The sequence below is a fragment of the Chlorocebus sabaeus genome, chromosome 1, assembly GCF_047675955.1.
Source record: "Chlorocebus sabaeus isolate Y175 chromosome 1, mChlSab1.0.hap1, whole genome shotgun sequence".
NCBI lineage: Eukaryota > Metazoa > Chordata > Mammalia > Primates > Cercopithecidae > Chlorocebus > Chlorocebus sabaeus.
Genome location: NC_132904.1, coordinates 38,319,631 through 38,345,883, shown reverse-complemented (window position 1 = coordinate 38,345,883; position 26,253 = coordinate 38,319,631). Strand labels below are relative to the sequence as shown.

The following is a 26,253-nucleotide window of genomic DNA, read 5'->3' as shown; positions in this document are numbered from 1 at the left end:
TGTAGTACTTCTCATATTGCTCTTTCCACCATCTCAGTTGGATTTTACTAATTTAAAAAAGAATGGAAGTCACAGCATGTTTGGCCTCTTTTCTTTTCCCTTATTTCTGCCTTTTCAAATAAACTTCAAGGAACTCTTAGTGATGGAATAATTGTTATTCCCTTACCTTAGATTTAAAAAATCGTTATCACAATTAATTTCTTTGTTTCTCTTCCTAAGAAGTACATTAAAAACATTCTCTTGCTGGATTCTGAGTGACCTTCCTTTGTCTGAAGTAGAGCTTAGGTCTTCAGGGTATGTGCCACCAGTGTTCCTCTGTCCCAAGGGAGATTTTGAAGAGGATGCTTTCTTGACTCAGATCATTTTTTTAAAAAAATGATGTTCATTTTTAAATTGCCTGGTAGGAATGCATGTAGAAGTGTTCTACTATATCCAAGGAAAAAATTAAAAAGGGGGGAAAAAACATGGAGCATATGCAGTTACTATCCCTGTTAATTGGTGTTTTGCCTGAAGTTTCTTCTTTATAATGTTTTTCAAAAAAATATGATTATTGCATTGTGATTGTGGAAACTCTTAGAAAATACCATGGAAATTCTCATGATTTACCAATAAAAATATTTTAAAATATGCAACATTTTCCAAAGTGTGTCCAAGTAATACTAGTTCAACAGGATCTTAAAGGAAGAATATACTGTGACCAAATTTGTTTCTGAATTTCTGAGTTAATAAATAAGAGTATTTACTGAAAATATTTTTAGAGAAGTGGCTCTCAGTCTTTAGAGCACATTAAAATGACCTGGGAAATAATAAAAATGAAGGTTTCTGGAACCTGCTCCCAGAGATTCTGGCATATTAGCTTTGGAATAGGATTGGGTATATAAATTTTTAGCAAGCATTCCAAATGTTTGTGATGCCCATGGTAAGGAACTCTTGTCTTGGAGATTTAAATATTTTAATAGCTTTTATATATTTTATAAATTTCAAGAGACAGTTATAAATTGTATAACCTTTTCCTAATTTCCATATGATACTGGTGTTCTTGAGAAAACAGTCTGAGAACTGCTGGAACACAGAGTTCTTTCGGAACATCCTTCAAAATCAGTTTCAATAATGGATGTAACATTAACTAACTCCTTAGGAACTAACTTGTCATTTATTTACAATGTACACTGGAAATTTGAGATAGCAGCCAATTCATAATAAGGGAATGCTATTGAAGCAGAAACTAAGTGGCAAAGTATTTTCGTGATGGCCAATCTAGTCTCCAATTGACAACTGTTAGCATGTTCAAGAGAAAACACTGACTTAAAATTAAATTATACAAAATAATAACCTAAATAGGAAACATATACATCTCTTTTTAGGATAATATTTTTAAAAAATTTATGCATTCAAAATTTTGCCCATACAGAGCAGTTCCATATTTATTCATCTTTGAAACCTACCTGTCAGATTCAACAAAGAAAAGTTGCTAGATTTGTTAGCTATAACCGTTCTACAAGTTTTTTTCTTCCTCCTTCTGTTATAAACATGAATCTTGAGCATTTTATTTAAATTTTCTGCTTGGATACATATGTAAAACTTTTATTTGCCTACATTTTTCTAGCCACTTGTTTATTGACTTTTCTTTCAAAGTAAATATGACCTACATGTTGGACTTGATGTTTCAAATCTAACCAGAACAATTTCAAAGGTTTATAATAGTCTACATTTTCTAGTTTTTGTCATATCAGGAAGGACTTAGCCTGTGTCTTCTGCATTCCAGAAATGTCAGATCCTTTTAGCGTTTTTCTTGTGATCCAAAGCTGATTCCTATTCATGCTTACCTCTCACACATTAAGAGAGTTCAGCACATTTTAAGATAATTCAGTCATCCTGTGGCGTCTCAGAAGGAGTACCCAGATAGGGCCAACCTCACATTTTTTGTCAAGCTCATTCTTCTGCAAATATTTTAAACAAAGCAAATCTGGGGGCTATACTTTTAAAACATTAAGAGCAATCATTTTTATCATAACTGGGGTTAAACTTAGATCACTTTTTATGCAAAAATAATATGCAATATAAAATCTAAAGGGAGCCCAATCTATAAAATAGATAGGAGCATGGGAGTCAGGATTTCACCCCATTAACTGTCCTCCTCACTTAGCCCCACAGGCATCTCCACATGTAGCCATTGACTGTGTTGAACTCTGGCTGGAAACAGTGGTTGAGACAATCATTTACTTATAATTTGAAGTGGTTGTTGTAATAGGTAGATGGATGACTGCAGCCTCGCCACAAGGTATAAAATAGCAGAACTTTTCAAATGAAAAATTAAGGGAAAAATAAAGCTCTGTACATGAACAGTATGCAGTTACTAAATTACAGGATGGAAGATTATAGGTAGAAAAGGATCTGGCCCTGCACATTCATTTACACAGAAGAATTAAGGAGAATTACAGTTTATTGTTTGCTTCCTGGATCAAAGATATGTGGTATATTGAGACTATAAAAACAAAATTTGCCCCCACCCAGAAAACCTCTCCACAACGATAGAAAAGGAAGAAAACCATTTCGTTATGGAATAAACACTAAACCAGAATGTGATGCATATCATAGTCAATTCACTAAAATTTGTAAAGGCAGAGGGAAATCTCATTTTTTTAATATAGCCAAACAAATACAACCTATTGCAAGCACGTTCTCAAAATAAACAATAACTAGCCCTTTATTAGTCCGTTTTTATACTGCCATAAAGAACATCCATGAGACTGATTACTTTATAAATGGAAACGGTTTAATTTACTCACAATTCTGCATGACTGGAAAGGCCTCGGGAAGCCTAACAATCATGGTGGAAGGGGAAGCAAGCACCACAAGGTAGCAGTAGAGAGAAGAAATGAAGGAGGAACTTCCGAACACTTATAAAACCCTCAGATCTCGTGAGAACTCACTATCGTGAGAACAGCATGGGGGAAACCTCTCCCATGATCCAATTACCTCCCCACCTCAACACCTGCGGATTACACTTCGAGATGAGATTTGAGTGGAAACACAATCCCTTAAGTAAGAGGAGTTGACAGCACCGTTCATCACTCATAGTTCATTCATAGATTCACCTGGTAATTGGGCTGTTAATTAGCTTCGTACGAAGAGAAATAAAACCTCTTGTATCTTTTTGACAGGAGTTAGTTCTGCTACCTGGTGCAAGGCATCCACCAAAGTTAAACTCCTATCTGTCACAGAAACTGGGACAGGGGACTGCTGTCTCCCTTCATGTTTGCATTTTATTTATATTTATTTATTCATTTATTTATTCATTTATTTATTTATTTATTTATTTTGAGACGGAGTCTCGCTCTGTCGCCCAGGCTGGAGTGCAGTGGCCGGATCTCAGCTCACTGAAAGCTCCGCCTCCCGGGTTCACGCCATTCTCCTGCCTCAGCCTCCCGAGCAGCTGGGACTACAGGCACCCACCAACTCGCCCGGCTAGTTTTTTTGTATTTTTTTCTTTTAGTAGAGACGGGGTTTCACCGTGTTAGCCAGGATGGTCTGGATCTCCTGACCTCGTGATCTGCCCCTCTTGGCCTCAAAAAGTGCTGGGATTACAGGCTTGAGCCACCGCGCACCGCCTCATGTTTGCATTTTAAAAAGATGGCCCCTAAATCCTGACAAAGGGCCCATCTCATTTTCTAAAGAATACATTTCAAAAGACAGGAGAAAGTACTTATAATGGCAAGTTTTCTTAAGTTAATGCTCTCAGAAGAGAGAAGGAGAAATCTCTTCCATTTTCAACTGGGAGAATTAAGTCTATTATTTTTCATTTTATTTGTTCTTACCATATAAGTGGTCTAAAAAGTATTTATATTCATCTTGTATGACTTTCTCCATTTTCTTTATTTCTTCTAAAGCATTTTCTCAATAGTTTTTTAATTGTTTAAGAGAAATATTCAGACTACCATCAATAAAGATAGAGAGCAGTGTTGAGTTCAAATGCCAAGCAACCCTCTCCATATTCTTTTATAATGTTCCTAATCATATCCACTCCTGATAATTACAATTGTAAGCTTTATCTCCTTTTAATGATGTCCCTGGATTTGTTTGATGCTGGAAATTATTTTATACCAATTTCCACATTTGTAGTTTTGTTTTTCTTTTTTAAATACTGTATTTAGTAAGTGTTTATTAAATGAAAAATACTCTCTGGCTCTGAAAGAGATAAATGCAACTGTGAATTAAACAAAGGCTCATTCATTTATTCATTGGCCATAAGTGAAGAGCTGTGTTACATCAGGGAAAATAGTGCAAGACAATCTATGTAGGGGTGGTTCTGAAGAAAAGATGAGTTTACAGTCCAGTAAGAATTGAGTGAAGTACGCACATAAGCTTTTGTGTATGTTTGAAAAAAATGGAGAAGTATTTAAAGTGTGAGTTTAGGGTAGATATAACAAGCTTCAATGTTCCATATTTGAAGTTAGTGTTGGAATATGGCAGGGACAACTTTAAAATTATTTTCTGGCAATATGATTGCAGTGAAATATGGTATTTCCAGAAGTTTGCAGTGAAAGGGATTGCAATGAAATATGGTATCTCCAAAAGTTTTCAAGTTTTCTAAGCAGCTAATAACATACTTAGGGCTAAATATCAGTTGTCCTATTAACCCTGCTTTCTAGGTACCACACCATAGAGCAGTTCACTGATCCTATGAAATGAATTTTAGTGATGGGGATAAAGAGGTATATTAGAAGAGCCAGAATCTCAGATTCCTGAGCTCCAACATGAGTGTGTAGAGAAAATTAGGAGATGAATTAATTATGTCATCTTAATTTTTAGTTTCTCTAAGAAATGCTATACCTCTGCTTAAAACACTCAGTATCTTCCCCATTGCTTTTCATCCGAAAACCTTATCATTAGCTGTTAAGGCCCATTATCATCTGTGCCTTGTCTACCATCCTCCACTCTTTTATCACAATCCTCAACTTTTAGTATATACTCTAGATATTACCAATTTGGCTGAAGTTATCTAAATCTTATAATACTTGGTTTTGTCCCAATAACTACTTTATATGCTACTGCTACCTTTGTCTAGAATGTCATGCGTAACCTCTTTACCCAAAAGACTACTCCCATTCGTGCTTCGAGATTTAATACAGGTGACATATCCTCTGGGACAACTTCCCTGTGTCCTTCATCCTCCACCTTTAATAACTAATTGAGCTCCCTTTCTTGGGTATTTCCATAGCCTCTCTGTTTTCTTGCATTTTCACATTTTATTTTAACTGATGACTTCCCACCTCAACTATCAAGGAAGTTTCTTGAGGGCACAAACTGACCCTACCTCTCTTTTCTCTAAAGTTTTAGTGGTTATAACTTACACTCCTTAGCAAATCAGAAGTATTTATTACATATGTACTAAATGGATGTGTAGATGGATGGATGGAAAAATGGAAGGAGGGATGGATGGATGGATGGCCTTATATAAAATGTAAGAAAATAATTCAGTTAGTACAAATTGAGTGGCAGAAGACAGACTTTCAATAAATAGAATTAGAAATAATTGTATTTTTTGCAAAAGTGGTCTGTTGATGTATTAGAGTGTCTTTGTTATTAGTATCTTAGATTCTGAAATTAAAACAGTGTAAAGTTGATGTTCCTCATAGTATGCTGGGTTATTTCAAACATCTTGAGTTTCTTAAGCATATGGAACTTGGGGTATAGAAATGCTCAGTATGATTAAATGTTGTCACTCACTCATATCACTTTATTTTCCTGTAACTTTCCTCAGCTGTTTTCTATTATTTTTTCAGGAAAAAATGCTATTACACTGACGGGAGGAGCAAATCAATGGGCAGGTTGGTGGGTGATGAATCATTTCTTTATAACCACTTTTATCATTTGGAAAAAGCATAAGAAGATATTTGATTCCCCATATCAGCAGTTGTAAATTGTAGGAAGAAAAATTCTATTGATTTGTTGAAGAGATTTCCAAAATGACTTATGCCAAATTGAATAACATTTAAAATCCGATAATCTTTTTATTACAATTTATCATTACCATTCTTGGAATCTTCCCATGTTCTAATGTTATGGAAGGAGGCCTTTAATTGCAAGTTCATATGTTATAATATCTTAATTTTAAAAATAGTTACAAGACCAGGATCGATGGTTAAATGATGACCCACAGTAACAGAACAATAAACCCAACAAAGACCTTCTGTATCATTCAGTCCAGTTCTCTCATTTGAAAGAAGTGGTAAAGACTAGTGTTCAGAGAGATGAGGTGCTTTGCCAAGGCCATATAGCATCTTCTGAATTGCAGACCCACTCTTATTCTAACCCCAGAAGGTACCTCTCTTATCCAAGTATTGAAAATGCACTTTTGAAGAGCTTTACCTCAAAACATTAGCTCTTTACCTATTGTAGTAAGAATAACTATGGAAAAGGGGTGAATCAAACCACGACCCTGAAACAGAAGGAACACTCTTCCACCTGAATCGTCTTGTCACTATTTAACTGAAAGAAATCAGCTTCCATTTAATGAATGCTCAAATAAAAAGCTTCTTACCCTTGGCAGTTTTCTGCACCTCGCCAAAGAATCAGTTAACAAAGAAGCATGTGAATGTGGTAGAGTATGCTCCATTAAATGATGTTGCTGGATGTATGTTACAAATCAGAATAACACAAAAGCTAGAATAACTGTAGAGTGTGAATAACAGACCATTTTAGGAAATGATTCAATAAATCTAGTTTCTTTACCAAAGAAAATTGAATGTAATTTCAAACTTTATAAATCAGAATAGGAAAATGTTGGTCTCCTTTAAGCATTAATTTTAGGCATGGCAGTATTGAGTGATAAGAAAAATAAATTATGGAGAAAAAAACTTGAAATTAAGATGAATATTAGAGAAATTAGCACTGAAATAGCTTTTCCTCTCTAAATTAATGATGCTCCTCAACCAAGTCACATTTTTCTGTCAGGTTAACATATTCTCATTTAGAATGAGCTCTCATTTCCCATGTGGGTATTTGGTCCTGGTCTGTGTAGCAAATTCCCAGTCATTTTTGCTAATAAAATTAGTCATTGGAATATTATAATTTGCAAGTTTACAACTGCAGGTTTTTCTTGTCTTTGCTCTGCATATGTCTGCTTATTGTTGGATGGCTGATAAAATCTCTAGGTTTGCTTCAGTTTGCTACTATAGAATTAGGGAGACTTTGCTACTACATGATTAGTGGGTTTTCTGTTAAACAAGAATCTTTCCTTTGGAGACTTGGGGAAGTACATATTCTGTACATTAAAATTGGAACAAATATCTGTTTATATAAAGCTATCATGACAAATGCATATACTAAATCCTAAAGAAACATTTTTAATAATGTAAAAAATGTTCTTTTCTCTGTTTTGGTCAAATTTAAAAGTAAACTAGAAAAATGAACACTATTATATCTCATTACTTGTTTTATCTTTTATGTTTCTTATTTTCTGTGTAAGTTCATAAAACAAAAATTCAGTTATCAAATGATTCCAAGTGATTATTAAAATATCTTGAACCTTGCTACAGCCCGCCCCTTTTCATTTTACTTATAATAAGTAATTCTCTTTATTCTGTGTCTTTGTGGATTTACGTGGGAGGGGTAGGGAATAAATAGAAAAGGAGTCTATAAAATTATATAACATGAAACTGAAAAAAATTACAAAATTTGTAAACTCAATCTGTAGACAGTTTGAAAAGTGGAAAATTGAAATCAAACGTGGCCATTTAGTTTCACTTGTGCTTTTCTTTTCTTGAAGTGGGAAAGGTATTTTTCTCACATGCTTAGTTTTGACCGGTACATATTTGGGGATAAATAATGTACAGGCAATTACCCAGCTTTTGAAGATCATCACTTCTCCAGCAGGTTGAGAGGAAATTGTTGGTTTTATTATCACTGCAATTTATTTTTTATTCACAATGCATTTTCACATTCAACTATTAAAGCATCTTAAAAATGACTCTGCAAGGGAAGCAGAACAGAGAGTAACCAGTTTTGCAGGTTCAAAAACAAAAAAAGACTCCCTTACCATCCCCACCCACACCGCATGCCCTGCTTTCACAGCTGGTTTGGCAGAGTTTGTGCTTCAGTCAAGTCCCTTTGACCCTTTAATCCAGACTTATTTTCAGTTTTCATAGAATTCTCTTAGCTTTTCCCGGATTGTAGCAAAAAAACCTAAAGCTCTATTTTTACATTATGCCATGATATCTTGAGTTTGCAAGATGTCCAGCACAATAAAGATTTAGTATAGTGTAGATAATGTTTTAGATTACATTGGTGGCATGGTGATGGTACTTTTAGTACTATAAATCATACATTATTATTATAAACATTTATTGAGAGCTTACTATGTTCTGTGCACTGTGGTGTCAGACAATAGTCATTTAATTCTCAAGATATTTCTTTTCAATTAAGAGAAGCATTAAGAGAAGCAAAACTGAATGAGGCTCAAAGGAATTAATAAGCTAGATCCTTGCATCCTGGTATTCAGATTTAGGCCAGCCGTATTTCACTGTTAGACTCCATTTACCCTTTCCTTCACAGGAAGTGTATGTGAAAACCTAAAGTGATAATATTGTTTGTTTTCTGTTAACATCACAAATGATGGCCGGAAAACCCTTTTATTCCATTTCTTTTAAAGCTATTTAAAATTCACATTTATACCTACTTTGTTTATAATGTCAGTATTACTAGAGCTTTGGCTGCTGTAGCCTGTCAGCATTTTCTAAGTGTAATTAGAATGCCTCCTTTTATTTGATCCTCCTAGCCTCCTAATGAAGGAAAACAGATGGAATTACTCCCTCCCTTTAGAAACAAGGAACCTGAAGCTCAAAGATTAGAAATGTTTAGCCCAATTTCAGTGACCAGCAAATTCAGCACTAGAACACTCATGTTCCAACTCCTACCCCACTGCTTTTTTTCAACTATGCTAAGTTTAAAAAGCTTGAGTAATTTCTGTGCAATCTATTCAATATTTTCTACATGTCTATACATCAGCCTCTCCAATGAGGTGATATTTTATCATTTCAAAGGCTGTCTTTGCAATGAGAAGAAGCACCTCAAATACTATGTATTTGTTATTTTACGCTAGAAAAAAAAATGTTTTGGTTTCTCCAAAACCAAAAATGATTTGATAAGTAAATGATAACCTTACTTGGCAAAGGAAAAATATAGACTTTCACATACTAAACTTTACCTTAGGATTTGATTATTACTTCAGATTACACATGGTAATTTTACCATAATAGATTTGAGTGAAATAATTCCTGAGATACAATATTTGCTGCCTGCCCATTGCTATACTAATTTATTTTTTTTCTGAAGTTCAAGCATAGTTGGCCAAAGAAATATTGAGGTGTGTTATATTTAACACTCCTCTAGGAAAAAAATAAGTCCTGCTACTTGGACTTACTATTGCAGAAGAAGCCAAAAGTTTCCCCAGATAGAAACTCATAGTGTGTAAATATTGCAAATGTGTTATTAAACACAGCTATTATTATAGTAAATCTGAATTTAGACTTTCAGAGTCAATCTCTGGAGTCAGTAGCTTTCTTCTGTTTCTGTTTTCTTTGTAAAATAAATCTGATTTCAATCAGTGTATATACCATAATAGAACTAGGTTGTGAATGTAATCTAAAGCTGGAGCCAAAGTATCCTGATGTCAGATTTCCCAGTATCCAAATGATATATGCCAGGTGTCTATGCTAAACCCATTACTCAAAGTGTAGTCAGTGGTTAGCAACATGAGTGTCCTTTAGCAGCTATGTAGAAATGTGGAATCTCAGTCCCCATCCTAGGCCTATAGAATTGGTATCTGCATTTTAACAAGATAATCAAGTTATTCCTATGCCCATGAGAATCTTAAAAGTCCTGTAACGGCTCTTTGCCTCAGTGTTCCTTATTGTTAATTACCAAGTCTAGAATAAAACACCAGTTTGCAACTCTCCAGTAAGGTCATCATTACTTTTATTTTATGATTGAGGAAACAGAGGTAAGAAGTTGAATAACTTGTACAAGTTTACGTGGCTAGTACAGTCCAATAAATAATAACTCACTTTTGCTTGACTTTACAATTTTTCTGTCTACCACACGACTTCCGGTGCCACTGAATGTGTCACAGTCATTTATTTATTTTCAGTTTCCACTTTTCTAGAGCTGCAATGCTATTTGCTTTAAAAAAGCAGAGAGTAATGTCTATCTATCTATCTATCTATCTATCTATCTACATACATGTATACACACACCATTATAATAAGTATGTTTTGCTGCTTTTTTAAAACAAACAAACAAACAAAAATCACTCTTTCTGGCTGGGCGCAGCGGCTCATGCCTGTAATCCCAGCACTTTGGGAGGCCAACGCTGGTGGATCTCGAGGTCTGGAGATCAAGACCATCCTGGCCAACATGGTGAAGCCTCATCTCTACCAAAAACAAACAAAAAAAAGTACAAAAATTTGCTGTACTTGGTGGCGTGCACCTGCAGACCCAGCTACTCGGGAGGCTGAGGCAGGAGAATCTCTTGAACCCTGGAGGTGGAGGTTGCAGTGAGCCAAGATTGCACCACTGGACTCCAGCTTGGTGACAGAGCAAGACTCTGTCTCAAAGAAAAAAACAAAAACAGAAAACCTCTTTCCTACCACCATCTTTATGTATCCTGTTTCTGAAATCTTTTCCACAATTATTTTATTTTTTCATGAGGATAACATAGTTGTCATGGAAGAGTTTAAACAACTGCAAGATTTGAGATTTGGTTTGCTTTGCTATTCTTTTGTGTGGGAGCAGAAGCAATGCACATGTATGTGTGGTGTATGTAGGTTTGTGTATCTCTTTTTGGAGAAGTTTTTTTGTACTTAAGAGAATTGTAGTGAAAGGTAGTCACAGCTTTGGAGTACAACTTAATCTAGTTCTAAATTTTGACTTCATTCCAGGATGCAAACTTACTTTAGAAGAATTAAAAACTGGATGGCCCAAAACCCAATGGTTCTTGACAAGTCAGCTTTTCCAGACTTAGAGGAGTCAGACTGCTATACTGGCCCCTTCAGCCGTGCGCGGATTCACCAGTGAGTTCCCCTCTTTTTTCATACTGCCTGCCTTTATACCTTTTATGATATGGGGCTTGTTTATAGAACAAAAACACCTGGGGCCATTTCCATTGTTTACCAACTATGTCCGACAACTTATCATTGTATTAAAATACACACTTAACTTATAAACAACACTAAGTGAATGTTATTAATTCGTCATCAATTTGATGATTTAGAGACATTCGGTAGTGAATAAGTAATTGTAGACCCATGGACTGGTAGTCCAGTTTCTAACACTTTAAAAATAATTACTGTAGTAGTGAACCAGTTAAAATAACAATAATGTTAATAATAATAGGATTACTGTTCATTAGCATGTTTGAGTAATAGATTGCTGTGATAAATAAATTATAATTATAATTGCTTCAATTAACATATATTTAATTAAGCTATCTATTTTACTTCAATATTATTAAACTAAATTGAATGAGAATTTGTAAAGAGATTTGTTGCATTACTTTCTCTCCATCTACCTACCTACCATACCTATTTATTTATTCATGTTTTCATTCAACTACTATTTGTTGTGTTTCTACATCACACAGGTTGTGTATATAAAGGAACTTATGACACAGTTTCTATCTTCAGTGTACGCCCAGTCTAATGGGGCAGACAAAAATGTAAATTTATAATTAACTGGGATAAACATAAAGATAGGAAAAGGCATGATGTATTAAAGGATCATAGCTATAGGGCCTACTATGCTATAGGCCATTCTGAATTGAGCTATATTCTGGGAGGCAGGAAATTGAAAGGGTGGATAAAACAGAATTCCAGACCACCAAACATGTAACACAGCCATCAATCAATGGGAAACCTTCCTTTTCCCAGTAGTCTATTTATCTGGTTGCTTATTCCTGGAGGTGTAGCTAGAAGCATGCTTTCTAATTCCAATGATATTGTAATGGCAGAAGGAGTAAAATTCCAAATGACTGTTGGCTTTAGAGAGAGGTCAAAGTTTCATCGAAGCTTCTTCAGCCTTTTGCTGCACTTTTTCAGGACCTTTAAGGATCTGTGATACACCAAATGAAAAACATTCTACTCTTTTTTCTTTTTTTTCTTTTTTTAATAAACAAACCAGTGTAATCTTTGGAAAATATCAGCCACATCATAAAAGCACCTTGCTTAAGACTCTGAAACAGCTTCCCATTTGTACTTTCAATAAAATTCAAATTTCTTATTTTTTACTAAGTGGGCATAGATGCTGTAGTTATTGCCCAGCACTATCACTCCATCTTCTGCATTTCTTTTCCACCATTTACTCACTCCAGCCATACAAGACTTGGTTCTATCCATTGAAAGCTCAAGCTTAGTTCCAACTCAGAGTCGTTGCTCTTGCTGTTCTCATTATTTGCCATGCTCTACCCCAAATCTTCATATGACATAGTCCTTCCTGTCATTCAGCTCCCACTCAAACATCACCACCTCCAAGAGACCGGCTCTGAAAATGTGACCTAAAGTGCCCTTGTCCAAGTCATTTTCTATCCCAGTATACTGTTTCATTTTTCTTCATAGAAATTATTTGAAATTATGTTATTTACTTTTTACTTATGCATCAGCTATATCATCTCTCTATAATGTAACTCCATGAAAAATTGAATTGATCTGCTTAAAAATTACTTGTTGAGGGAATGCTGAATCAACTTAATGATGAAAGAGGCAGGTGGACATTCCTTCTGCTACCTACAATTAACAGGACCTTGAATCTGGTACATCCAAGTATGGAGATAAGAATACTGGAGGAATTCAGAGTCTAATCAAATAGACACATGTGCATATTAACTTAAACGAGGCAGAGTAAAGTCAATGTGTTAAGAAAGATGGAAATAAAATGCACATTTTGTAAGAGAGAGAGCAGCACATCCAAAGGAGAGGATCTGGAATGCCTTTTCAAAGGAAATAGCTCTTTTTGTCAGGTAAAAATACGGAGTGGCATGGGGAGAGAAGAAGAAACAGAGTAAAATCTAAAGGAAAAGAAGCATGGGTTTTAAGGTGATGATATTATGTTGGTACAACATTACTTTTTTTTTTAATTCCTGACATTATTTTTTATTTAGTGATATCTTTTTCTTTTTTATTATACTTTAAGGTCTAGGGTACATGTGTACAATGTGCAGGTTTGTTACACATGTATACATGTGCCATGTTGGTGTGCTGCATCCATTAACTCATCATTTACATTAGGTATATCTCCTAATGCTATCCCTCCCCAGGCCCCCACAATAGGACCCAGTGTGTGATGATCTTCTTCCTGTCTCCAAGTGAACTCATTGTTCAATTCCCACCTATGAGTGAGAACATGCGGCATTTGGTTTTCTGTTCTTGTGATAGTTTGCTGAGAATGATGTTTTCCAGCTACGTCCATGTTCCTACAAAGGACACGAACTCATCCTTTTTTATGGCTGCATAGTATTCCATGGTGTATATGTGCCACATTTTCTTAATCCAGTGTGTCACTGATGGACATTTGACTTCATTCCAAGTCTTTGCTATTGTGAATAGTGCTGCAGTAAACATACGTGTGCATGTGTCTTTATAGCAGCATGACTTACAATCCTGTGGGTATATCCCCAGTAATGGGATGGCTGGGTCAAATGGTATTTCTAGTTCTAGATCCTTGAGGAATCGCCACACTGTTTTCCACAATGGTTTAACTAGTTTACAATCCCACCAGAAGTGTAAAAGTGTTCCTGTTTCTCCACATCCTCTTCAGCACCTGTTGTTTCCTGACTTTTTAATGATCGCCATTCTAACTGGTGTGAGATGGTATCTTATTGTGATTTTGATTTGCATTTCTCTGATGGCCAGTGATGATGAGCATTTTTTCATGTGTCTGTTGACTGTATAAATGTCTTCTTTTGAGAAGTGTCTGTTCATATCCTTTGCCCACTTTTTGATGGGATTGTTTGTTTTTTTCTTATAAATTTGATTGAGTTCTTTGTAGGTTCTGGATATTAGCCCTTTGTCAGATGAATAGATTGCAAAAATTTTCTCCCATTCTGTAGGTTGCCTGTTCACTCTAATGGTAGTTTCTTTTGCTGTGCAGAAGCTCTTTAGTTTAATGAGATCCCATTTGTCAATTTTGGCTTTTGTTGCTGTTGCTTTTGGTGTTTTAGACATGAAGTCCTTGCCCATGCCTATGTCCTGACCTAGGTTTTCTTCTAGGGATTTTATGGTTTTAGGTCTAACATTTAAGTCTCTAATCCATCTTGAATTAATTTTCATATAAGGAGTAAGAAAAGGATCCAGTTTCAGCTTTCTACTTACGGCTAGCCAATTTTCTCAGCACCATTTATTAAATAGGGAATCCTTTCCCCATTTCTTGTTTTTGTCTGGTTTGTCAAAGATCAGATGGCTGTAGATGTGTGGTATTATGTCTGAGGGCTCTATTCTCTTCCATTGGTCTATATCTCTGTTTTGGTACCAGTACCATGCTGTTTTGGTTACTGTAGCCTCATAGTATAGTTTGAAGGCAGGTAGCGTGATGCCTCCAGCTTTGTTCTTTTGGCTTGGGATTGTCCTGGCAATGCAGGATCTTTTTTTGGCTCCATATGAACTTTAAAGCAGTTTTTTCCAATTCTGTGAAGAAAGTCATTGGTAGCTTAATGGGGATGGCATTGAATCTATAAATTACCTTGGGCAGTATGGCCATTTTCACCATACTGATTCTTCCTATCCATGAGCATGGTATGTTCTTCCATTTGTTTGTGTCCTCTTTTTTCTTCACTGAGCAGTGGTTTGTAGTTCTCCTTGAAGAGGTCCTTTACATCCCTTGTAAGTTGGATTCCTAGGTATTTTATTCTCTTTGAAGCTATTGTGAATGGGAGTTCATTCATGATTTGGCTCTCTGTTTGTCTGTTACTGGTGTATAAGAATGTTTGTGATTTTTGCACATTGATTTTATATCCTGAGACTTTGCTGAGGTTGCTTATCAGCTTAAGGAGATTTTGGGCTGAGACAGTGGGGTTTTCTAAATATACAATCATGTCTTCTGCAAAGAGGGACAATTTGACTTCTTCTTTTCCTAACTGAATACCCTTGATTTATTTCTCTTGCCTGATTGCCCTAGCCAGAACTTCCAACACTATGTTGAATAGGAGTGGTGAGAGAAGACTGTCTTGTGCCAGTTTTCAAAGGGAATGCTTCCAGTTTTTGCCCATTCAGTATGATATTGGCTGTGAGTTAGTCATAAATAGCTCTTATTATTTTGAGATACGTTCCATCAATACCGAATTGATTAAGAGTTTTTATCATGAAGGGCTGTTAAATTTTGTCAAAGGCCTTTTCTGCATCTATTGAGATAATCATGTGGTTTTTGTCTTTGGTTCTGTTTAGGCTTTGGTATCAGGATGATGTTGGCCTCGTAAAATGAGTTAGGGATTTCCTCTTTTTCTATTGATTGGAATAGTTTCAGAAGGAATGGTATCAACTCCTCCTTGTACCTCTGGTAGAATTCGGCTGTGAATCCTTCTGGTCCTGGACTTTATTGGTTGGTAGGCTATTAATTATTGCCTCAATTTCAGAGCCTGCTATTGGTCTATTCAGGGATTCAACTTCTTCCTAGTTTAGTCTTGGGAGAGTGTAAGTTTCCAGGAAATTATCCATTTCTTCTAGGTTTTCTGGTTTATTTGCATAGAGGTGTTTATAGTATTCTCTGATGGTATTTGTATTTCTGTGGGGTTGGTGGTGATATCCCCTTTATCATTTTTTATTGCATCTATTTGATTCTTCTCTCTTTTCTTCTTTATTAGTCATGCTAGCCATCTATCAATTTTGTTGATCTTTTCAAAAAACCAGCTCCTGGCTTCACTGATTTCATGGAGGGATTTTTCTGTCTCTATCTCTTTCAGTTCTGCTCTGATCTTAGTTATTTCTTGTCTTCTGCTAGCTTTGAAATGTGTTTGCTCTTGCTTCTCTAGTTCTCTTAATTGTGATGTTAGGGTGTCGATTTTAGATCTTTCCTGCTTTCTCTTGTGGGCATTTAGTGCTATAAATTTCCCTCTACACACTACTTTAAATGTGTCCCAGAGATTCTGGTATGTTGTATCTTTGTTCTCATTGGTTTCAAAGAACATTTTTATTTCCGCCTTCATTTTGTTATGTACCCAGTAGTCATTCAGGAGCAGGTTATTCAGTTTCCATGTAGTTGAGCGGTTTTGATTGAGTTTCTTAGTCCTGAGTTCTAGTTTGATTGCACTGTGATCTGAGAGACAGTTTGTTATAATTTCTGTTCTTTTACATTTGCTGAGGAGTGCTTTACTTCCAACTATGTGGTCAATTTTGGAATAAGTGTGATGTGGAGCTGAGAAGAATATATATTCTGTTTATTTGAGGTGGAGAGTTCACTAGATGTCTATTAGGTCCACTTGGTGCAGAGTTTAGTTCAATTCCTGGATATCCTTATTAACTTTCTGTCTCGTTGATCTGTCTAATGTTGACAGTGGGGTGTTAAAGTCTCCCATTATTATTGTATGGGAGTCTAAGTCTCTTTGTAAGTCTCTAAGGACTTGCTTTATGAATCTGGGTGCTCCTGTATTGGGTGCATATACATTTAGGATAGTGAGTTCTTCCTGATGAATTGATCCTTTTACCATTATGTAATGGCCTTCTTTGTCTCATTTGATCTTTGATGGTTTAAAGTCTCTTTTATCAGAGACTAGGATTTCAACCCCTGCTTTTTTTTGTTTTCCATTTGCTTGGTAGATCTTCCTCCATCCCTTTATTTTGAGCCTATGTGCGTCTCTGCATGTGAGATGGGTCTCCTGAATACAGCAAACTGATAGGTCTTGATTCTTTATCAAATTTTCCAGTCTGTATCTTTTAATTGGTCCATTTAGTCCATTTACATTTAAGGTTAATATTGTTATGTGTGAACTTGATCCTGTCATTATAATATTAGCTGGTTATTTTGCTCACTAGTTGATGCAGTTTCTTCCTAGCATCGATAGACTTTACATTTTGACATGTTTTTGCAATGGCTGGTACCTGTTGTTCCTTTCCATGTTTAGTGCTTCCTTCAGAATCTCTTATAGGGCAGGCCTGGTGGTGACAAAATCTCTAAGCATTTGCTTGTCTGTAAAGGATTTTATTTCTCCTTCACTTATGAAACTTAGTTTGGCTGGATATGAAATAGTGGATTGAAAATTCTTTTCTTTAAGAATGTTGAATACTGGCTCCCACTCTCTTCTGGCTTGGAGAGTTTCTGCCTAGAGATCTGCTGTTTGTCTGATGCACTTCCCTTTGTGGGTACCCCGACCTTTCTCTCTGGCTGCCCTTAGCATTTTTTCCTTCATTTCAACTTTGGTGAATCTGACAATTATGTGTCTTGGAGTTGCTCTTCTCGAGGAGTATCTTCGTGGCGTTCTCTGTATTTCCTGAATTTGAATGGTGGCCTGCCTTACTAGGTTGGGGAAGTTCTCCTAGATGATATCCTGCAGAGTGTTTTCCAACTTGGTTCCATTTTCCCTGTCACTTTCAGGCACCCCAATCAGACGTAGATTTGGTCTTTTCACATAATCCCATACTTCTTGGAGACCTTGTTCATTTCTTTTTACTTTTTTCTCTACACTTCTCTTCTCGCTTCATTTCATTCATTTGATTTTTAATCACTGATACTCTTTCTTCCAGTTGATCGTGTTGGTTACTGAAGCTTGTGCATTTGTCACATAGTTCTCGTGTCATGGTTTTCATATCTATCAGTTCTTTTAAGGACTTCTCTACATTGGTTATTCTAGTTAGCCATTCGTCAAATCTTTTTGTAAGGTTTTTAGTTTCTTTGCACTGGTTATGTAGTTCCTCCTTTAGCTCTGAGAAGTTTGATCAACTGAGGCCTTCTTCTCTCAACTCATCAAAGTCATTCTCCATCTAGCTTTGTTCCGTTGCTGGCAATGAGCTGTGTTCTTTTGGATGGTGAGATGCGCTCTGATTTTTTGAATTTCCAGCTCTTCTGCACTGCTTTTTCCCCATCTTTGTGGTTTTATCTGCCTCTGGTCTTTGATGATGGTGACGTACTGATGGGGTTTTGGTGTGGGTGTCCTTTCTGTTTGCCTTGCCCTGCTTCAGCTCTCGCTGGTCAGTCTGCACCCGCAGAGCAGTGCCAACTGTCCGACACACCCCAGTGAGATGAACCTGGTACCTCAGTTGAAAATGCAGAAATCACCCGTCTTCTGTGTCGCTTAAGCTGGGAGCTGGAGGCTGGAGCTGTTCCTATTCGGCCATCTTGGGTGCACCCTCCCAACATTACTTTTAATGGCAAAAACTGCAATTACATTTGCACTAACCTAAATATTATACAAATTGACAGAGGATTGGGTAAAAGAAGGCAGAGCTGTTAGACATATAAAACTGAAGACACAAAGCTGAAGAGTAGGTTGGAATGCAAGTACTGAGAGCCTTGGAGGAAAATAAGAAATTTAATGATGCTTGTAGAGGAAGGCTGTTGGCACACTAAAAGTAAGGGAGTGTTCTAAGAATCAGAGCTGTGCATTAAAAGTCAGGTGGAAAAATGCATGGCAAGTTAGGAGGATGTTCTACTCTTTTTCTAGGCAAGAGGCAATGAGACCCAGAACAAAAGCTAGAGAGAGACAGTTTAGTCAGAAAAGTTACAGTTTGCCATCTGTTTGAATATGAAGAGTGTAGATGGAGGAACTTTCACAGAAGACCTACTAATTCAGTATTGCGTGCTTGACACAGTGGTGATTTATCACTCACATAGATAAACTAGAAACAGAAAGTGTCAGAAGTTGAGCAAGACCCAGGACACTTCAATTTTTTCAAGGTTCCCTGTGTACTATAAAGTAAATACTGAAACAGACCCTTCCATTCCTCTTGAGCTCATGCTTTTGCTCTTACATCACTGACTCTCAAATGGTTCTTCATTGCTACTCTTCCCATGGGGACAATAAAAAAGCATCAAGGGAAAGGTAGGATGATTGTTCATTGTTAAGGCTCTGAAAATGAGATAAGCTGCATTAGAAAGCATGGTATGGGGGATAACATCAATTTTTGATGTGTTCTATTTGGAAATACCTTGCTTAAGGTAGTAGAAAATGTATGGGAGCCAATGGGCCATCTATTCTGTCCTTGTTCCATGTGAAATAAGAAATCGGAGCACCTGGAATTCTTTATAAACTGAAAGAAGATAACAAAGTGAGTATTTGATAATGCCTTGTATTATTTATGAGTGAATTCTTTTTCTCTATTTTTTTTTTTAAAGAGGATGATTTCCCTTCTGATTTAATGTGCTTCACATGCATTAGCTTTAATGGAACTTGTAACTATTACTGAATTCTGTGTTCTGCTTTGAATATTAAAACAAATCCCCTCATCTTAACAGCTTCATAATAAATAATAAAGACACCTTCTTCAGCAATGCTACTCGAAGCAGAATAGTCTATCACATGCTGGAGCGCACCAAATATGAAAATGGAATATCAAAAGTGGGTAAGAACATTAAATAATAACAGAGTGGAACTTGCTGTTACTATTTATATCCAGAATTACTGTTTTTTTTTTAACAACTGAAGCTTTGCTTTAATTTATTAAATAGATGTGTATAACATATTGAACACAAACTCTATATACTTTCGAATTTTCAGCCTTTTAATAAAACAAACAAACTTTTTTGAGGGTGTTTGGTCATAGATATCAAAATGTGAAATGTGCAAACACTTTGAAACAGAAATATTATTTCTTGAAAGTTATACCTCTGAAATAATCAGACTTTTGAATGACAACATATACAGAAATGTGTTCATCATGGGCTTGTTTGTAATAGAATTATCAGGAAATACCCACATGTCCATGCTTAGGGACTGAAAAATAAGTTAGACTGTGTCCATGTAATACATTCATTAAAAGTTATGTGACATTTATTTACTCTTATTTTAACATAAAAGTTTCAAGCATCTGTTATACAAAGTACATGACATAAGCCCTATACTCAGGGAGATTGTAAATTGGTTATGAGTTTGTTATTTATGAACTCCAAAAGATATCCACAAACTATACATCTCATGTAATTTCATTTCTTAAATCCATGTACATAAAAAGACAAAAACCCTAGAAGAATATGTAAGAAACTTTTTAGAGGTTACCTCTGGAAGGTGAAACAATAGCTAATTTTAATTTTCGAAATTTCTTTGTTGTTTAAATGTTTACATTTAATGTATGTAAATGTACAGTATGCTACAACATGTATAATACAAAAGAAACTTGAGAATGTTTCACTTAGAAAAAGTAAATAAAATTGCAAAATTTACATAGAGCTGAGCAGAAAGCAACAGGTAACAAACAAGATATACTTTTAATTATAAAGGTGACAGATAAAAGATGCTTGAAGGGATCAAATGTTAGTCACATCATAAAAGCCTTGAAAGTACAAAGTTGACAGCCAGCAAAAACTTGTACCAGTCTCTACTGATTTTATTAAAATTGAGTGCTATATGAGTAAAATACACTATGTTTCAAGATAGCCACTTTTTAAAGAAAAACCTTCGGACTCTGTTGTTCTTCTGATTAATAATTTATTTATTACTGAGCATTCAAAACAGTTAACTCACATGCCTAAACTTCACCAAAAAGAAAGAAATACATTTAGTAAGTAATTTTTAAGGAACTAAAAATAGGCTGTGTACGGTGGCTCAAGCCTGTAATCCCAGCACTTTGGGAGGCTGAGATGGGTGGATCACCTCAGGTCAGGAGTTCAAGACCAGCCTGGCCAACATGGTGAAACCTCATCTCTACTAAAAATACAAAAATTAGCCAGGCGCAATGGTAGGTGACTGTAATTTCAGCTACTAGGGAGGCTGAGGCAAGAGAATCACTTGAACCCGGGAGGTGGAGGTTGCAGTGAGCCGAGATCACGCCATTGCACTCCAGCCTGGGTGACAGAGTAAGACCCTGTCTCAAAAAAGAAAAAAAAAAAAAAAGGAACTAAAAATAATGAAATCCAGAATATAAATTGAAAATGTGTCTAAATGTTAGTACTATATTCTTTTGTATCTTTTGAAATAATTATGAAATTATAAATAATTATAAGGGCATCGTTCCCTTTGTAGTAAATACAGAATAATTAAAATTATTCCTAACTGCAATTCTCACTTATACATTTTTAAGTATATATATATATGTGTATATATTTATGTTTGTGTATATATGTGTGTGTATATATATGTACATATAAATTAGATGTTTTAGCATTTATAATTTTCAGATTTAAAAAAATTACCATTATGAATATTTTCTCAAGCCCTTAATTACTCTTTGAAAACATTATTATAAAAAGCTGTACAATATTCCATAATAAAATTCATCAAATCACTATTATTTACTAAGTACCTATTATGATTGATTGTACTATAAAAATTAAATGATTTATCAGTTTTGGATATGTAATTATTTCTAATTCTTTACTGATATAAATAATATTGCAACAATAGTTGCTCACTCAGTATCTGTTCTTACCAGGAGTATATGAGAGTGTCCATGTTGCCCTACCCTCATTGAGAGGGAGGAGATTTTAATAAGTGTCTCATATTACTATTTGTGTCTTTTTGGTTTGGTATTATACAATTAAATATTTCTCAATACCAATATCATTTTGAGGTCTTTTGTTTTGTTTTGTTTTGTTTTGGTAGGGGACAGGGATGGGGTGGGATATAGAATGTGTCTTCTTTCTTGACCGAACTTTGTTATTTGGAGAAAAACAAAAAGTTGCTTTTGCATCACATGATCCTAAATAAGTGGGTTAAATGCCCAATATTTTATGATATGGTAAAGTGAAACCATGTGATAACTTGCAAATCTTCATTTACTAATATCATAAGGACATAACTAGACGCAGTATCAGTTTCTTTCACAATCGCACTGTCCTCACAGGTGATGTGGCTATGGAAGTCATTTGGGTTATCTTAAACTTTTTTTTTTTTTTTTTGAGACAGAGTCTTGCTCTGTCGCCCAGGCTGGAGTACAGTGGCTGGATCTCAGCTCACTGCAAGCTCCGCCTCCTGGGTCTACGCCATTCTCCTGCCTCAGCCTCCCGAGTAGCTGGGACTACAGGCGCCCGCCACCTCGCCCGGCTAGTTTTTTGTATTTTTTTGGTAGAGACGGGGTTTCACCATGTTAGCCAGGCTGGTCTTGATCTCCTGACCTCGTGATCCGCCCGTCTGACATTGTCCCCCGTATATTTGTGTTACTTCAGAGGAAATGTTTCATTGAAACTAACTCAAGAACTGTCCTTTTCTTCTCTTTGCAGGTATCCGTAAACTTATAAACAATGGCTCATATATAGCAGCGTTTCCACCACATGAGGTAATCTTGAAATACAGTTTCTACTTTATAAACAAAGTTTTCATGCTCAATGCTTGATCCTGTTGTTTTCATTTGAGTCTAGCTGTCCACTCCCAGGAAGATTCAGTCTGCAAGTAGCCATGGGCCTTCTGTCTCCCCATGGTAATTTTGCGACTGTACGCTGGTTCCTCTGCCTCAAAGCCTGTCTGCAATTTGCCCCATACTGGGAATCCCAGCCTTAGCGGAAACACTCCTGGACACTATAGCTGCTGCCATCTGCTACAGTATAGAGTTCCAAGCTTGATCCAACTTGAGATCCGCACTATTCCAAATAGAGAAGTTTCCTGGTTTGTGCCTACTACTTTGGGATACTTGAAAATCTGAAGTCCCACCACAAAAACCTGTAGCCAACTGCCTACTCAATTATTTGCCAGATTATTACCTCCCTACAAGTTTTAATTAGAAATGCCTGCTCTAAGCTGCAGTGGGCCCTGTCCACTGTAAATGATATCTGAGCCAACTTTTATTTCCTGACCTCTTTCTTTAAGGCAATTTCATGTTTTAAGGTAAGAGTGGGGTCTTTACAGGTTTCACTTCTGAACTTTCAAAGGCTATCACATTTCTATTTATAAATTTGTGACTGAGGACTTCAGTACATAATACAAGGCTGAGGAATTTGCAGTCTGATATGACCAATAGTAGATAAAATGTATTGAGTACTTGCTATTGGCAGTGACGTAAATGTTTCATATGGATTGTCTCATTTAATCCTTGCAACAGCCCTTTGAGATATACAATAATATTAACTCTGTTTTTTATATAACTAATTGAGGTACAGAAAGGTTAGATATCAAAGGCACTGTTTTGAGCACCAGAAGCCAATCTCCAATGTTTATATTTGTTATGGTATACATACTTATAGTAAGAATAGAAATAATAACAGGAAATATGTTTGTGTATTTAATGTGCCAGGCCTTGTGCATGTATTTTCCCATTATTCTGAACATAACCCTGGATGGGTAAATTTTATTATTCTTATTTTACAGCTGAAGAAACAAAGCTCAGAGAAATTAAACACTATATCAAATAGCACATAATAAACGGTAAAGTGTTCAGAATGGCAAACTTAAGGCCCAAGGAGAACCTCTGTAGCAAAGAAGGTTTAATTTGTTCTCTATTTAGGTCATTTTCTCTACTTAATTAGGCTGCATTCTGAAAGTTCACTTGACAGTTTTTTTATGTGAAATTTGGGACTTTTATAAAGAAGTTATAAGTAATTATCTTCCCACTTGTGTTTGTAATTTGGATGAAATATTAGTATATGGAATAAATACATGAAAAGAATGGAAAACAATGTTGAAATACAAGAAAGTAGATTAGAAGGTCAATAAAATGGGCTCAGGAATTTTCTGTTGATTTTAAATGCTACTACTTGAGGTAAGGAAAATAAGGCTTATTAGGAGGAAAATGGAGTCAATGGCATTGACTGTAATTTGATTAAGGATAGTTCACAATTCTAGTCTTCCTTTTTTCTTTTTCCTTAATGCAGGAGACAAGTGCCAATCTCTTATTTTTACCTGTAGTTGAGGTTTGTTTTTTACTTACAAAAAGGACAGTGGCTAGAGGGAAGAAGAAATGTCTTGTGGAGTTTGGTATGAAAAGGCAAAATAAAGGGAACGAGAAAAATACACACAAGAATTCGTCCAAGACATTGATAGAATTTATAATCCTATGAATGATGAATAGTGGAAAGAGAGAATGTGTGTAGGTCAGAGGGGGCCAATCATGGAGATGGCAGAGACCGCTGAGTGTACACAATACTTCAGAAAGGCGTGAAAGTATATGAGTGAGCAAGAATAATCACTTTGGTCAGTTTTCTCTTGCAGCCCACTGCATGTCACTAACAAGCCAGAATGATGTAGCTGATTGAGGTTATAGAGCAGAGTTAAGAAAAGGATACCCTAAATATTCCAAAGTTTAGCATCTGAAACCCAGAAAGCCTTTTAATTTTTGGGCTTTAAACACCTTGAGCTAGCTTAGGGAAGACAATTTGGGGCCTGCACTTAAATGATACTTCATTTCTTCCCAAATTAATGTATCTATTTCATTAGGGAGCCAAGAGTGGCATCCACATGTCTCTCATGGCAACCTTGAGGCACCTGTGAGCCATGTCTCAGGGTGTCTTCTTTCCTTATAGGAGCTCACCGTCCTGGTTGTCAAGGAATATTCTGATGAGCTTTGCACTTTTCTAGAGTCAAAATACATCAAATGCATAAAATAACTCACATTAATTACATACTTTCCACGTGCCAGGCACTTTATAGATACTAAGTTGACTCTTGTAAAACCCCTCTATACTGGGTAATATTATTATTACTTCTATCATCTAGGTGAGAAAACTGAGGCGTAACTCCACTCGCTTTAAATTTTTGTCAAACTTTCATAAAGATAGAGCCATACATTGGAGTGAGGAGAAAGACTGTCATATCTTGTATCTCACATTTTAGTTCAGAAAATATATAGTCACCACACATATTGTCCTCTTTTTAGATAATAAAAGCAGAGAAGTTCAGCCTTTAGGGAACACTCTTCTCTATAAGGCATATTATATAATCTGCAATTCCAAAATTGTGACACGTATGACAGATTTTTGAAAGAGGATATAAAGAATTGAAAAAAAATCCTTCAATTTTTGGAATATCTTACCTGAAATAAATTTTATAGATACTGCCACTTTAAAAATCTGACTAGCCGGCTTCATTCCTGGGTTGCAAGGCTGATTCAACATATGCAAATCAATAAACATAATCCATCATATAAACAGAACCAATGACAAAAACCACATGATTAACTCAATAGATGCAGAAAAGTCCTTCCATAAAATTCAACACCCCATCATGCTAACAACTCTCAATAAACTAGGTATTGATGAAACATGGCCACAAAAGCCAAAATTGAAAAATGGGATCTAATAGAACTAAAGAGCTTCTGCACAACAAAAGAAACTATCATCAGAGTGAACAGGCAACCTACAGAATGAGTGAAAATTTTTGCAGTCTATCCATATGGGCTAATATCCAGAATCTACAAGGAACTTAAACAAATTTATAAGAAAAAAAAAAAGTAAAACTCCATCAAAACATGGGCAAAAGATACAAACAGACACTTCTCAAAAGAAGACATTTATGGGGCCAACAAACATATGAAAAAAAACTCATCATCACTGGTCGTTAGAAAAATGCAAATCAAAACCACAGTGAGGTACCATCTCATGGCAGTTAGAATGATGATCATTAAAAAGTCAGGAAACAACAGATGCTGGAGAGGATGTGGAGAAACAGGAATGCCTTTACATTGTTGGTGGGGGTGTAAATTAGTTCAACCATTGTGGAAGATAGTGTGGCGATCCTTCAAGGATCTAGAACCAGAAATACCATTTGACCCAGCAATCCTATTACTGGGTATATACCCAAAGGATTATAAATCATTCTACTATAAAGACACATGCACACATACGTTTATTGCAGCAATATTCACAATAGCAAAGACTTGGAACCAGTCCAAATACCCATCAATGATAGACTAGATAAAGAAAATGTGATACATATATACCATGGAATACTATGCAGCCATAAAAAAGGATGAGTTCATGTTCTTTGCAGGGACATGGATGAAGCTAGGAACCATCATTCTCAGAAAACTAACACAGGAATAGAAAACCAAACACCCCATGTTCTCACTCATAACTAGGAATTGAACAATGAGAACACATGGACACAGGGAGGGGAACATCATACACTGGGGCCTGTTGGGGGGTGGGGAGCTAGGGGACAGATAGCATTAGGAGAAATACCTAATGCAGATGATG

At 35.9% G+C, this 26,253-nt stretch overlaps 1 protein-coding gene across 2 annotated transcripts in view; it reads left to right on the top strand.

The window, feature by feature from the left end:
• The window catches only part of ANO3 (anoctamin 3), a 466,581-nt gene that overhangs the window by 319,278 nt on the left and 121,050 nt on the right, over nt 1–26,253 (top strand). For both annotated transcript variants that reach the window (XM_008003915.3, XM_008003923.3), the window contains 4 exons: nt 5,787–5,831; nt 10,941–11,072; nt 19,432–19,538; nt 22,351–22,406. In XM_008003915.3, the coding sequence (XP_008002106.3) occupies nt 5,787–5,831; nt 10,941–11,072; nt 19,432–19,538; nt 22,351–22,406 (340 nt within the window). The remainder of the gene's footprint in view (nt 1–5,786; nt 5,832–10,940; nt 11,073–19,431; nt 19,539–22,350; nt 22,407–26,253) is intronic.